A 16,315-nucleotide genomic window follows, 5' to 3' on the forward strand; every position below is an offset into this window, starting at 1 on the left:
TCTCTATTATTTTGAAAGTCTACTCCTCTCCTCGTGATATCATTTAATACTTTTTATCACAAATTGTACTTTACAAGAAAGCAGGTCAGCATGCTGTTGTCTTTCAGTACAGTTACTTGTTTACTACTTTTTGTGAATATGCAGTCATGATCTCATATGATTAACATCTATTTACCTTTCTGTACTCATTTTCTTTTTTTGTTACCATAGGCTTAAATTCTTCTCTTTATGCAGTTTATGTACAATTTTGTAATTTAGCTAATAACACAAGTAGAAGCTGTTGTGGTAACATGAACTATCTCCTCATCAGACTCACATTTCGTCACTGAGTTAGGTCTAGTCAATAATCCTTCTGTTGCATGAGCTAGCACTGTTCCAACAGTATTACCCTACTCAATGACCTCTTACAGTATTTTACAGTGATCTCAATATCCTAATTCTCCCCTTTATCTTTCTTACTACTTGACTGAGTGTTTTCTTAATGCTTGACTGAAAAATTTTTTTCTTCCTTAACTCCTAAGATATAATTCATTTCCAGTTGCATTATCATCTCAGTCTGTTTATGGCTTATTTAGGCCTGGACATCACACATATGCTTCCATGTTTATCCCAGGTTTCAACATGACTTTCATTAAAAAATATAATTCATATATTTATTGCATTACATTTATCACTAAACATTGCCACTATCAATTTTCTAAATATCAAGCAACAGTAATTTTCATATACCATCAATTTCTCCAAATCAAGTACTCACATTGGCTGTGAGGACAACTCTTTTCTCTCTCTCTCTCTCTCTCTCTCTCTCTCTCTCTCTCTCTCTCTCTCTCTCTCTCTCTCTCTCTCTCTCTCTCTCTCTCTCTCTCTCTCTCTCTCTCTCTCTCTCTCTCTCTCTCTCTCTCTCTCTCTCTCTCTCTGTGTGTGTGTATTTATCTAGTTGTGATTTATTGGAAAAAAAGCTATGTTTGTGCTGTCCCATCTCCATATCAATATCTAACTTAGCCTTAAATCCATGTATACTTTTTGCATTTACTATCTCTCTATTGAGACTGCTCCACACATTAATACTTCTGTATAGGAAACTAGACTTTTTAACATCTCTTCTACAAGCACCCTTCAGCTTTTTTCCACATCCTCTAGTATCATGTGTATCTCCACTTTCTCTCCTTTTTTTTCCAACGTTGGTAAATGTAACCTTTCCAATCTCTCCATGTCAAGTCCCTGATATTTGGTACCATCTTTGTAGATGGTCTCTGAACTCTCTCCAACTTCCTTACAGCCTTTTCTTGGAGGGTGACCACACTACTGCTGTATATTCCAGTTTGGGTCTAATCGCAATGATGTTTTCCATGCCCTCGCTGGCCTAAACCTTCGGAAGGCTTATGGACCTGATGGGGTCCCTCCTATTGTTCTCTGAAACTGTGCCTCCGTGCTTGCACCTTGCCTAGTCAAACTCTTTCAGCTCTGTCTATCAACATCTACCTTTCCTTCTTGCTGGAAGTTTGCCTACATTCAACCTGTTCCTAAAAAGGGTGACCGCTCTAATCCCTCAAACTACCGTCCTATTGCTTTAATTTCCTGCTTATCTAAAGTTTTTGAATCTATCCTCAACAGGAAGATTCTTAAACATCTATCACTTCACAACCTTCTATCTGATCGCCAGTATGGGTTCCGTCAAGGCCGCTCTACTGGTGATCTTCTGGCTTTCCTTACTGAGTCTTGGTCATCCTCTTTTAGAGATTTTGGTGAAACTTTTGCTGTTGCCTTGGACATATCAAAAGCCTTTGATAGAGTCTGGCACAAAGCTTTGATCTCCAAACTACCCTCTTACGGTTTCTATCCTTCTCTCTGTAACTTCATCTCAAGTTTCCTTTCTGACCGTTCTATTGCTGCTGTGGTAGACGGTCACTGTTCTTCTCCTAAATCTATTAACAGCGGCAGGAATATTAACATGGGTCTTGGAGGTTGTCTGGAGATGAAGAATATGAGAATGTATGGATAAACAGGGATATGGATGAGATTTAAAGACTAAAGCAAAAGGGGCTGATAAATGAGGCTAAACAAAAAAATTAACAACGAATGGATGAAGAAATTTTTCTGGAGAGTAAGAGATATGAGAATAAAGAAATGATACATCAAACAGTAAGTAAAGTATGTTATAATAATGTAAATGGATTAATGTCAACAAAGATGGAATTAAATGAGTTATTAAACAGAACAGCACTGGATGTTACTGTATTCAGTGAGACAAAATGGAAAAATAAATGGGGAACTCCTGACAATGGTGATGATAAATATGATTTACGGATGAAAAATAGAAGTGACGAGAGAGGAGGGGGAGTGATTGTTATGACTAAAAAGTGTGAGACTAAAAAGTGGAGAGGGTAATAAAAAGTGAAGACAAGTCTGAAATTCTACAAGTGATAATTAAAAGTGGAAATGGAAGGATAATGAATTATGTAGGAGCGTATGTGCCACCTATGACTAATGCTTGGCGGAAAGAAGAGCATGAAGAGATGTTGGTAGATGTGTTACAAGGTCTTGAAAAGATAGTGATGGAAAGTAGTGACATAGTTATTGTTGGTGATTTTAATTGTAAGGAGATAAATTGGGAAACATTGACAATTACTAGAAGTGAAAACTCATGGAATAATAGACTGTTAAACTGGGCAGTGGAAAACTTAATGACTCAATGGGTAGATTGTGATACAAGATTTAGCGGAAGAGATAACCCATCAAGACGTGAGTTAGTGTTTACCAAAGTGATCATGTGTTGATGGAATTTAAATAGAAAAATGAAAATGTAATCATTGATGAAAATTATATGGGGAAAAGATTTAAATATAATAAAGCTGATTTTGAAATTAAGAAAATACTTTATTACCGTGGACTGGAAAGACTTTGAAGACACAGATGTTTGGGAAAAATGGGGTGAATTTATAAGGATATATAATTCTGCTGTGCAGAAATTTGTATCTACAGGAGGAGTAAGATGTAGAAAGGATAAAGAATGGTTCAATACAAAATGCAAAGAGGCTAGAAATTGTAAGCTAAATGCTTGGAATAGATGGAAGAAGAGGAAAACTGAAAGCAGATGAGAGGAATATATTCATGTTAGAAATAAGTACATCGAGATAATAAGAATGGAGAGAAGAAACTACGAGAGATATAATAGATAAGTGTATAAATGAACCAAAACTGTTCTTTAGACATATTAATGAGAAGATGAAGAAGGAAGATGTATCAAGATTGAAAGTTGAAGGAAAAATCTACGAGGATGCACAGGACATGGTGGAGGTTATGAACAACAGTTCCACATCGGTATTTACTGTGGAAGGGGAGTTTGATACTGGAAGGGATAAGTTGGTGAAGAAAATACTAAGTACAGTCCCAGTCAGTTATGAGGAAATACTTAAGATAATGGAAGAACTTGATGTAAATGAAGCAACTGGTCCAGATGGAGTATCAAACTGGATATTGAAGGAATGTAGAGAACAACTGGCTGATAAAATTCACAGTCTAATGGTAACATCCCTATCACAGGGAAGAGTACCAAAAGATTGGAAGAGCAAATATTACACCAATATTCATGAGGAAATAAGGAAAACCCACTAAATTATAGATCAGTGTCCTTGACTAGTGTTGTAGGAAAACTACGAGTATGTGAAAGAACAATAAAGGAAAGATGGATGGAACACTTAAAAAGAGATAAAGTTTTGGTAAATTGTCAATTTGGATTTAGGAGGGGAAGATCATGCTCCATGAACTTATTGTCCTTTTATTTAAGGATAATCGATATTATGCAGGGGAGAGACAGATGGGTGGATGGTGTCTACTTAGATTTGAAGAAAACATTTGACAAAGCACCACACTGAAGACTGCTATGGAAGATAAAAAATTATGGGAAAATTGAAGGAAGACTGCTGGGGTGGATGGAGGATTATCTGGATAATAGAGAGATGAGAACAGTAATACAAGACCAGAATTCATCTTGGCTGAAAGTTAAATCTATTTAAATCTATTAACAATGGCAGCAGCGAAGCTGCTGCCATATCTATATTTGTCCAACATTTCCTTAAATTTCTGCACATCAGGTGCTGTAACAGCCTCTTCAGTTAGACCATTCCAGATATCCATAGTTCTATGTGGAAAACTGTACTTCTTGATGCCCCTCAAACACTAACTCTTCCTGATCTTCTTTGAGTGCCCTCTCATTCGTCCAGCTTCATCTTCCAGCAACACCAGGTCTTGCTTGTCTACATTCTCAATGCAGTTAACTATTTTGTACAATGTTATTAGATCTCGTCTTTCTCTCCTAACTTACAACGTTGGCAATCCCACTTCCTTCAACCTCTCTTTGTATGTTAGGTCTTTCAGCTCCGGTACCATCCTTATAGCTGCCCTCTGAAATCTTTCCAACTTCTTTATATCTTTTTTTCATATGCGGAAACCACACCACTACTGCATATTCCAGTCTGGGATGTAGCATAGTGACTATAATTTTTTTCATCATAGTCGTATCCATGTAATGAAATGCCAACCTAATATTTGTTAACATCCTGTACGTCGCACCAAATATCTCACTTATATGCCGTTTTGGGATCAGGGTATCTTGAAAAACCACTCTGAGGTCTTTCTCCTCCTTGCTCTTCATTATTACCTCCTCCCTCATTTTATAGACCCCATGCAGGTCTTCTTTCATTCTTTACCAATTCCATCACATGGCATTTCTTAGCATTGAATTTCAATTTCCACTTCTTGCTCCACCCATAAATCTTGTCAATATCTCTTTGCAGCTCCATGCAATCAACATGGCTCTTTATTGCTCTTAACAATTTTGCATCATCAGCAAACAGATTAATATAACTTGTCAAACCCTCCTGGATATCATTGATTTATATTTGGAACATAATGGGTGGTAACACTGATCCCAGTGGTACTCTGCTTGTTACCTTACTCCAACTTGAATAGGTGTCCCTGATCACAATTCTCATTTCTCTTTCCTTAAGTAGCCTTTCATCCATTTTATCATTGTCCCTCTCAGTCCTCCTATATGTTCATCTTCCACAATAGTTTTTTTTATGCAGAACTTTATCAAAAGTTTTTTTGATGTCCAAGTACACTGCATCTATCCACCCATCTTTGTTTTGTGCTTCATCTGTTACTCTTGTATAGAAACTTAGTAAATTTGTCACACATGACCTTCCTTTTCTGAAACCAAATTGGCTATTTGTTATAACTTTGTTTTCTTCCAAATATTTCACCCACTTTTCCTTGATCACTGTTTCACAGATCTTGCCCACAACACTAGTTAGCAATACCAGTCTATAATTTAGTGGCTCATTCCTCCTTCCTCCTTTGTGTATTGGCACTATATTTGCTCTCTTCCACTCCCTTGGTACTCTTCCCTCTATCAGTGAGCTGCTAATCACATCCCCCAATTGGCTCCACCACTTGTTCTCTGCATTCCTTTAGTGTCCAACCTGACACTCCATCAGGCCCCAGTGCTTTCCTGACATCCAACTTCTCTAACAATTTTCCAATTTCATGTTTTTGCACCAAGACTTCCTGTAACCCTGCCTGGCACACTTCCTTGTTTGGTTCTGTAAACTCCACTTCCACATTGAACACAGACCTGAAACTCTCATTCATAATTTCACTGATCACTTCTGTTGTTTGATATATCCTTTCTCCCTTTGCTATCTTGTCAATGGTCTCTCTGCTTGTCATCTTTCCATTGATATACCTGTAAAAAAAGCTTAGGCTCCTCTTCACATTTCTTTACTACATCCTTTTCAAATTGTCTCCTCCTCTCTTCTTATTCTAACTTACTCATTCCTTGCCTCCTTATACTGCTCTCTATTATTTAAATTTCTTTGTTTCTTCAGTTTCTTCCAAGCTATATCCTTTCTCTTCTTAGCTTCTGCACATCTGGCATTATATCATATATGTTTGCTCCTCCTTACTTTATAAACAGGTAAATACTTCTGCACACCCTTACTGTACTTCAGGAATTTTTCATATTTCTCTTGCACTGTCTTGCCTTCCATAAGTCTCTTCCAATTAATACTGCCAAAGAATTTTCTTAACTCTGTAAAATTTGTCTCTCCATGATTTAGTCTCCCATTTTTATAATCCTCCTTACATGGTAGAACTTCCCAATCTTGCAGTACCACTTCTAACACCACATGGTCACTTTTTCTCATTGGGCTTAAGTATTTAATGGCTGGATGAGGCTCCAGTTTTTTTGTGAATACCAGGTCAGGTATAGATGGTTCCTCCTCCCCTCTGTATCTTGTAAATTCCTCCACCCATTGGTCCATTGTATTCACCATAGCTAACTATAGCATTTCTTCACTCCATGGTCCAGCATTTCCATTAACTTCAATCTCCTCCCAGCTTACATTTTTGCAGTTAAAGTCTCCCACTAAGAGTATTTTATTGTCCTTCCTTATCATGTTGTTTAGGAACTTCAACACTTCCTTTTGCATTTTCTCATGTTCCTACAGCCTCCATGTATTAGTCTTCAGTGGCACATGTGTTGATATGATCCTTCTCCTTCCTCTCTCACTGGTCCTGATTGTTATATCTATGACCTCCACCATGCCATCTCCATATTGCACTTCTTCCACATATATATCATCTCAAACCATTATCAGTACTCCTCCTCCTCCTTTTCCCTTTCTATCTCTCCTCCAATAATTATATACCTCTTCCTTAAAGCTTAAGTGAACTTCCCCTTTTAACTAAGTCTCAGTTAGGCACAACACATCTGGTCTATTATTTTCCTTTAGGTAATCTCTCACTTCCAGTACACCTATACATTATTCTTAATGTACTACTCCTCCCACCACTTGTAATTTCTCTGTCTGCTGCTGTGGCTCTTTCATTTTTTGTTCCCTTTCCCAAATATACCACTTCCTTAGTCTCATATCTAGTACCCTCCAATAAAATTTCCTCTGCTCGATCTCTGTCCTTCTTGTGCTTTTTTCCTTAGCTTCATTTCTCAGATCCCTCTCTTTTTCTCTTTCTTCCAAGTTCGTATCTCTTTTTACCCAAATATTCTTGTATTCTGAACTTTCAGCCAGCTTTCCAGTTCTCAATAGGATCTCCTCTACTGCAACTTGGGATCTCATTCTCACTCTTAACAGTTTTTTACCTCCCCTATATTTTCCAATTCTATATGCTTCTTCCACTTCTCATACCAGCCCCTGTTCATCATCTTGAACCATTGTAATAATTTTCCTTACCAGCTCCTTCTCTTCTCTCTCTCTCTGACAGACTTTACTGGGTTTTTTCTTCTCTTGCACTCCAAAAAAGACCATACATTTCTTCTTATCCACTGTGTCTCTCACCAAAACCTCCTTTTCTTCAATTATCTGAATTACTGTGTCTGTGGTCTTTTACTGTATTTGTTTTTTTAACCACCTCTGTGAAGCTAACTCATTCATCCTCGTATTCTTTCTTCTTGGCATTTCTTAGTTCCTCCAGTTTAGTTTCACATACTGCCCCTTCTAATTTTCCTGCACTGTCCTCTACCTTTTCTTGCAGCCCCTGCAGAATTACTTCATATCCATTACACTTAGTAGTCCAAAGTATCCCATTTTCTTTCTTTAGCTCCTCTATTGCCTCTTTCATCTCATTGTTTATCTTTAGAGCACTCTCACATATTATACTTCTTTCTCAATTTTTTGTTTTCCATAAGTTTGTCCTGCTTTTCCAGAATGCCAAAGATCAGTTCCCACATGCATCTTATTTCTTTTTCTACACTGGTTATCCTCCTCATATTTCCTTTCTCTTCTCTGAATCCTGAAAAATCCCTTTGTCCACTTGCCTCCACCAGTTGTCTCAAGCCCACAAGGGTTTCAATAAAATGCACCTTCTGTCTCTCCTCACTCGGTTTGTTTACAAACACATCACGACCAGGGGTGCCACCTAGATCTTCCTTTTCTTCCATTTCTTTTAACTTCAAAATACTCTTTTATGTATTAAATTTGGAGACAGGACACTCTGTAACACCCTCTCACCCCTGCATATACATTACTAGGCATTGTTTTTTTTTAGTCCAGATCCAATAGCTTGTATCTTCACGAGCTCTAGCACCCATGTCCGAACAGCTGGCCGGTGTGTGTGTGTGTGTGTGCAATCCATTAATCTTAAGGAGCATTTCCTGTACACTTGATCATCAGGTTCATTGTCTGGGTGAGAATCACATTTATACCCCTTTTACATCCTGTCAAGGTTTCCCTAACCCTAGCTTTCCCATATAATATTAACTTCACCAGTCATGGTAATTTTGGGGAATCTAATCTAAATAAGTGTGAGATTACTTTGATTTTTTTGCTAGCACTGAGGTAAACTAAACTCTTAAATTTTCTTGCCACCCAATGGGTTAAATAAAAAATATAAATTTTATTTTCATAAGAATGTTAGTCTGAGTGAGTGGCACATAGTACCAGTAACACAGCACCATATCAGTCACCAAATGAATGTCATATAAATGGATTTTTAAGTGGAAACTTCTTAATCTCTTTTGGTTGTATCATTAGGTTTTCATGTATTGAATGGCTATATAACAAGACTTTTCTGTATTTTGTCATGGGTTCAGTCTCAGGTAACAACTTCTCTTGGTCAATTTATTCCACCTACAAGTAAATTTTACAGCATCTCCATGATGCTGCAATGTTACCATGCAATGCAATGTTACATTTACTATCATAATGTAATATATACAATACATTTTATGCTACATAATAGCCTATAGTAAATATATTAAACTACTAACACTACAGTGCATAATTTTTTATTTTGTCATGCAAGAAATAATGAAGTGTAGTTAACTTTTCTCAAGCCAGCTATGGACAGATTACTTTAGGTATGATATAAACTTTAATTAATGGTTCTTTTGGACAGGGATCAGTTTCTTTGTATACTAGCCTACTTATATGCCCCCTGAACCAATCCACCTGGAATTTAGAAAAAAAACATTTCATACATTGATTCATTATAAGATGTTATTCAAAGTTGTGCTTTTTTCAGAAATCGTGAAAAAAACCGTAAACAAGCCAAGGAATTGCTGAGGCAGGGAAGAGCTCGTGAGGCCCATGAGCACTTCCGCCGCTGTGTTGAAGTGACGTCTGAGATGGCCTTTGAAGTCATCAGTGCTTGTCGAGCAAGGAATGTTGATGTTGTCGGTAATGAAAGGAGGGCATTTCTCATTTTGTGCTGAATGCTGTAATTATAAAAAAAATAAATCACTATGGATAGGACTAGGAATGATTAATGCTTTTGAGTTAATAATTATTTAATTATTTATTTGTATGCAGGGAAGAAAAAAAAAATTCCATATGGATCAGTAAGTTCTAAGAAAATTGCTCTAAATGAATGACCAATAGGTTTGAAATACTAAGTCTAAAAAATGTGTGTATGAGAGATAAAGACAGGACAAGAGGATTTAAAGAGTTAATATAAGGGACTAGTTAAAACCATTAAGAAGTCAATGAGAACAGCTAAGAACAACTATAGGATTTGGGTAGCTTGCCAGATGAGGACAGACCAAGTGGGATTTTTCAAGTGTACAGAATGAAAAACAAAGAATCAGTTGCCCCATTTTAGGGATCTGATAAAAAGTTAAGAATGGTGAATGGATGAGCAAAATTCTAAACAATTATTTTAACAGTTTTCAGTAAGAAAAAAATTAATTAATGTCTTAAAGTAAGCTGATTTACAGAGAAGATAATGATAAACAAGGGAGATAGTGAGCAGGAAGTGGATAAAATGAAAAATTTTAATCACCATGGCCAGATGAAATATTAATAGTATTAAAAGAATGAATGTAAGTTATTAATGAACTGCCACTTAGTAGTTTTAGTGTCTTTGGGAAATCACATTGTCCAGCCATCCTGGTAAATTAGTGGAGTCTCTTAGCATTCGTGGAGTTGTGTGGTTCATGTGGTCCTGGGCTAGCTGGGCCCATGTCCTGCCAGTGTGAATTGCCATTGCCATTGGATGAGCAAGGATACTTTAATTCCACTTTTTTGTATATCAATCCTTCTATGTTGGTACACATCACATTCAGTCCTTCATTTTTACCATTCTTCACTATTTTATTTTCATTTATTTTCTTACCTTTGTGTATCATTTCTTCACTCTGTCTTCCAAAATTTTCCAAAAAAAATTTAGTTTTTCTTCTGTTCTTCAATCATTCTTCACTTTTGCATTTTCATACATTTGAAATTTTTTTTCTATTCTTCTTCATTTCTATTCTTAATGTATACATATATCCTTGCAATCTTCTACTTCCCTTAGTTTGGATGTTCTTTCTAGTGTCTCTTCTGTTGCTTGTGGTGAATTTAGTCTTATTTTCATGGGTCTTGTTTTGCCTTCCAGATAAGGTCCCAGTCAAACAACTACTTCTTTCTTGAATTTAATCTCATCTTCATCATTTAATTTTTTGAACAAATCCTTTATTGTGTTTGTTCTGTTTTATCTCTTTTCAATTTGAATGTTATATTTTTCTCTTTTATTCTATAAACTATAGCAGTTTTTTCTTATCTGCTGCATCTCTTTTTTTTTTTTTTTTTCTTTTTTTATGTAGGAAGGACACTAGCCAAGGGCAACAAAAATCTAATAAAAAAATGCCCACTGAAATGCCAGTCCCATAAAAGGGTCAAAGCAGTGGTCAAAAATTGATGAATAACTGTCTTGAAACCTCCCTCTTGAAGGAATTCAAGTCATAGGAAGGTGGAAATACAGAAGCAGGCAGGGAGTTCCAGAGTTTACCAGAGAAAGGGATGAATGATTGAGAATACTGGTTAACTCTTCCATTAGAGAGGTGGACAGAATAGAGGTGAGAGAAAGAAGAAAGTCTTGTGCAGCAAGGCCGCGGAAGGAGGGGAGGCATGCAGTTAGCAAGATCAGAAGAGCAGTTAGCATGAAAATAGCAGTAGAAGACAGCTAGAGATGCAACATTGCTGATTTTCCTTGGAATGACTACTGCTTCCGTGTCAGAGACCCGTCTTTGTGTGCTGAGCGCATAACAGAGGTGATAGTGTCTGGCATGGAGGCGTACATTCCTCACTCTTTTTCTCGTCCTAAACCTTCTAAACCTTGGTTTAACACAGCTTGTTCTCGTGCTATACATGATAGAGAGGTGGCCCACAAAAGGTACTTAAGCCTTCCATCACCAGAATCTCATGCACTTTATATTTCTGCCCGGAACCATGCCAAGTCTGTTCTCCAACTAGCCCAAAACTCCTTCATTAACAGAAAATGTCAAAACCTTTCAAGATCTAACTCCCCTCATGATTTCTGGCATCTAGCCAAAAAATATCTCCAATAACTTTGCTTCTTCTTCTTTCCCTCCTCTTCTTCAACCAGATGGCACCACTGCTATCACATCTATTTCTAAAGCTGAACTCTTTGCTCAAACCTTTGCTAAAAACTCTACCTTGGACGATTCTGGGCTTGTTCCTCCCTCTCCTCCACCCTCTGACTACTTCATGCCACCTATTAAAATTCTTCGCAATGATGTTTTCCATGCCCTCGCTGGCCTAAACCCTCGGAAGGCTTATGGACCTGATGGGATCCCTCCTATTGTTCTCCGAAACTGTGCCTCCGTGCTTGCACCTTGCCTAGTCAAACTCTTTCAGCTCTGTCTGTCAACATCTACCTTTCCTTCTTGCTGGAAGTTTGCCTACATTCAACCTGTTCCTAAAAAGGGTGACCGTTCTAATCCCTCAAACTACCGTCCTATTGCTTTAATTTCCTGCTTATCTAAAGTTTTTGAATCTATCCTCAACAGGAAGATTCTTAAACATCTATCACTTCACAACCTATCTGATCGCCAGTATGGGTTCCATCAAGGCCGCTCTACTGGTGATCTTCTGGCTTTCCTTACTGAGTCTTGGTCATCCTCTTTTAGAGATTTTGGTGAAACTTTTGCTGTTGCCTTGGACATATCAAAAGCCTTTGATAGAGTCTGGCACTTTGTATTTGAATTGGAGGACAAAATTTGTTTGCCAACTCTATTCAGATTGAAGGATGTTTGAATCACGAGATATGACTGTATCTTGGATTTACAGTAGCAGTGAGTAAAGGGGTAGAAACAAGTTAGAGCTAGGGTGAAGGGACCAGGAAAAAGTGTTAGGAAGTTTGAATAGACTGTTTGAGAGTAGGGCACTTGGAGTGAATATAAAGAAAACATTGTATGAAGGGATAGTAGTGCGTGCTGCATTGCACAGTGCAGAGACTTGGAGTATAGGATTAGCAGATGAGAAGAGATTGAATGTAATGGAGATGAGATGTCTAAGGAGCATGTGTAGAGTAACACAGTAAGGTGTGGTAGGAAAGAGTACTTGCTGTGAAGGAGCCTTGTTCTGAACCAAACTGTCCAAACCGTGCAACTGATCCCCATAAAGTGAGGGCAGGAATACTTTCTCTTCATCAGGGGTCAAGGGGCTAAAAAGTGATGTGAATGAGTGTGAATGTTAAAGTTGTGTGCCTTTTTTTGGCTACGCCCTTTTTTGGGGAAAACAGCCTTGGTATGTACATATATATATTCCTTCCAGTCCAATCTTCCACAAGTACTCAATTTCTAGCACCATACTGCCATTTATCTCTCGTTTTTATCATAACTACCACAGCATAGTGATCTGATCTATGAATCATCTCTTTTATTACCTTGGCATCCATCATATTCTTCCTCAGTCTCTCATCCACTGTTACATAGTGAATCAGGCTCTTCTGTTCACTACTTCCATTCCTCTTCTTCTTTCTTCTCCTCCATGTGAACCTATGGGTCATTTTATGTTGGAAGAAAGTGTTTTCCCTAACACCATTACAACATATTCCCATTATTCATTTCATATACTCCCCATTTTCTTATTTTACCTGTTACTTCACTATCTTTCCATTCATATCTCCAACTAACATAACCCTTTTCTCTTGCCCAGTTTTCTTTATACATTCAAACATGCCATTCCAGAATTTTTTCATCTTTCTCCCTTTTCCTTTTTTTTTTTTTTTTTTTTGTACTTAGAGGAGCTTACACAAATCCACACATCTAACTATCCTCTTTTTTTCCCACTGGCCACTTTATCCTACATCCTTGCCAACCATATGTCTTTATTTCCTTCTATATTGTTGCAGACATAGTAAGTGCCCATCTTTCTTTTTGTCTCCTTGCTTTTTTAATCTGTACCCATCAGTATCCTTCAGGAATTAAATGGCTCACGCCGGGAAGCACAGAGCAAATGTAGTATTGTTCAGTGCCTCAAAAACAGAATTCCTTCATCTATCATGTCAACACAACATTCCTGGTAACTATTTCCTCTTCTTCAATGACACTCAACTGCCCTCCTCTTCTACACTGAACATCCTCAGTCTATCATTTAATCTAAGCTGGAAACTTCACATCTCATCTCTAGCTAAAAACAGTTTCTATGAAATTATGTGTTCTAAGTTGTCTCGGCCAGTTTTCCTCACCACCCCCTCATCTGCTAACTCTGTCCATGTATGTAGTGCACTTCACAAGTATGGTGGAGTTCATTTCATACCGCTCTTTATGACAGAGTGGAATCAAAAGCATTTCATCTGATCAACTCCTCTCCTCTGACTATCTTCAGCCTCTCTCTCTTTGCCATAGTGTTGCATCTCTTGCTGTCTTTTACCACTATTTTCATGCTGACTGCTCTTCATGTGGGCCAGCTGCACAAGACTTTCTATTTTCTCTCAACCCTATTATGTCCACTTCTATTGCAAGAATAAACAAGTATTAAGAATTTTCCATCTTAACACATTACCCGCTTCTTGGTCCACAAGTGTACCACTAATTACACTCGTCTATGGAGAGTTGGTATGATCTATATCGCTATGTGCTATTCCAGTCAGTGATTACACTAAAACCTCTCGAAATTGCTGCTGATTAATTTTAGCCATAGGGAAATAGTGACAATGGAGAACCCATGCATTTACAGCTAACAGTCCAGCAATCAGTTCAGAGGCCAACTTTCTGTACCATTTTTTTGCTCTTTCTCAGTGGACTGTAGTAGAATTTGTACTGGTTAGAGACATCCACACCTTTCTTTGTCCTGTTGTGTGCTATTATACTTTCTGATTTGAAAACCACTTCTTTACGTCTGTTTATCGTGCCACTGGGAACTAATTGATCACTGTGTTCAGGGGGAGTTGAAATAATCAGTACATTTCTTTTATCCCTCCATTTGAAAGCTTTCACACCCTTGCTGTTCTCCTGTCCTTTCATTTCATTCTTTCTGAGTTTACCTTTGAGTAACTTCCCTGGGAAGGTATTTTCTTGTGCCCTTTAGGGTTCTACAAAGATAAGTTTTCTTAGTCATTAGGTACTCTGCTAATGTCACTAAACAATAGTAATTATCAGCATAAAAAGTGACACCCTTGTCAAATAGCTCTTCACAAAAGTTCTACTTTCTGTGGAGTTTAGTCCCTGACTCTTTTTTTTTGACTTCCTGCATGAATCTTGAAATTCCATGTATACCCACTTGGAGTACATACCTTGTCAACTTGAAGCATATTTATGTGCTTTCCCAGGAAGATACTGCCTAATATTAATTCTGTCCCTAAAGGGAACCATACTCTCATCAGTCACAAAAATGGGACCTGGCTTATAAACAGCCTGACAGCGGTCCCTAATGGTAGTGATCAAGGGTCTCACTTTGAATAATGGAGCAGCTGGATCATCAACATCAGTATTATCCCTGAAATGTATACACCTAAGAAGGATTTCAAACCTCTCTCTTGCCATCACACTGCTGGCATAAGAATCAGATTACAGCTTATTCTTACTGCAATAGGAAGAAATTTCTGGCATAGCAACAATTCCCATTTATACAGTTATACCTATGAATTTATTTATTTTCTTCCCTAGTTGTGAGTTTCCATGAAATGAGATGTGACTTTGTCATTGGCGTTTCATTTATTTTTTGTTGGGCTTATACATTTGTCTGAGTAACTATTGTGTCCAAAAGCATCAGTTATGAATAATTTATACATATCAATAGGGTCTGGTTTGTGTGTAACTGAGTTAACTTGAGGCTAAATAACCTGTTCTTCTTTACCACAAAGGTATAGGAATGCTGTTTGGAAGAAACAGACCCCCATCCTTGTATTGCAGATGCAGAATCATCTTCTGTCTCTCACTTTGTTTCATGTGATCCATCATCCTCTGTCTCTCCTCCTGCTTCATCACTTTCTTCACTGCTACTTGAGTTGCTCAAATTGGAGGGAATGAAATCTTCATCGGAGCTCTCTTGCTCAAAACGACTACTGTAGAATGACGATGGATCCATTTCCTGCAGACCAAAAGCACATAAAGATGTTAACAAATCACCCAAAGGAAATTAAAATCATTGCATAGTATTTCCATATCAAATATCATAAATTATATTTAAATCTAATTGACAAACTGTGATATATATTCACTTATTGCGTTTTTTTTACTTGAAAATCAGTGGTACACGAGTGGCATGAGATGCAACAGATGAATGAAATATTCCAGTATGGCAAATTGGGTCACTGGTGGTACACTGTGTAAGTGCTACACCAGTGGCCCAGCACACAGTAGAAAAAGAAAATATTGTGATACTGTATGTTGGGCCACTGGTGAGACATCACTTTTATGAAGCCTTACGAGTCGTTGGGACTGAGAGAAGGTACATACATGTTTTCTCCTTGATAGCTCTAGTGCAACTGGCATAAGAACGATGTGAAGGTTGCCACAACAGAGGCAAATTTTGTTGTTGCCATAATGCGGGTAATGTGTTAACTGATAAACTCTGGAACTCTGTACCTGCATCTGTATTTCCCCTTCCTTCCAACTTAATTCTTTCAAGAGGGATGTCTCAAGACTCTTCTCTAATTTTCATAATCCTCCTCTTTGGGGACTGGCACTGGCAATGGGCCTTTTTTATGTATGAATTTTGTTGCCCATGGACAGTGCCCCTCGTACATAAAAGACAAGATACAGTAAAATCCCTCTTATCCGGCATCAACGGGACCGCCGACATGTCAGATACTTGAATATTGCCGGATACTTGAATAGAAGTGAAATTATGTCCACAATCACCACCCTACACTCACGCATCTTACCATAACAAAGATCAGCTGATCTTAATCAGCAGCTGATCTGATCAACTGCTTAAGTGTAAGCACAACACGCTTCCTCTTTTCTACAATTTTAGGCATGATGAAAGCGTCAGGTGATAAACAGTGCACACGCAAGACTGAGTCACTGAGTAAACACAGTGCAGTAGGCCGTGGGTGGTGTGAAGCATTGCGC

The 16,315-nt window shown here is 37.8% G+C and overlaps 1 protein-coding gene across 1 annotated transcript in view; it reads left to right on the plus strand.

Moving 5' to 3' along the window:
• Window positions 1-16,315, plus strand: part of LOC135102525 (exonuclease 1-like) — a 116,221-nt gene that overhangs the window by 45,256 nt on the left and 54,650 nt on the right. Inside the window, exon 3 of the mRNA XM_064007805.1 lies at window positions 9,040-9,194. Coding sequence (XP_063863875.1) covers window positions 9,040-9,194 — 155 coding nt within the window. The remainder of the gene's footprint in view (window positions 1-9,039; window positions 9,195-16,315) is intronic.

Source organism: Scylla paramamosain, chromosome 8 (assembly GCF_035594125.1).
Source record: "Scylla paramamosain isolate STU-SP2022 chromosome 8, ASM3559412v1, whole genome shotgun sequence".
Lineage (NCBI taxonomy): Eukaryota > Metazoa > Arthropoda > Malacostraca > Decapoda > Portunidae > Scylla > Scylla paramamosain.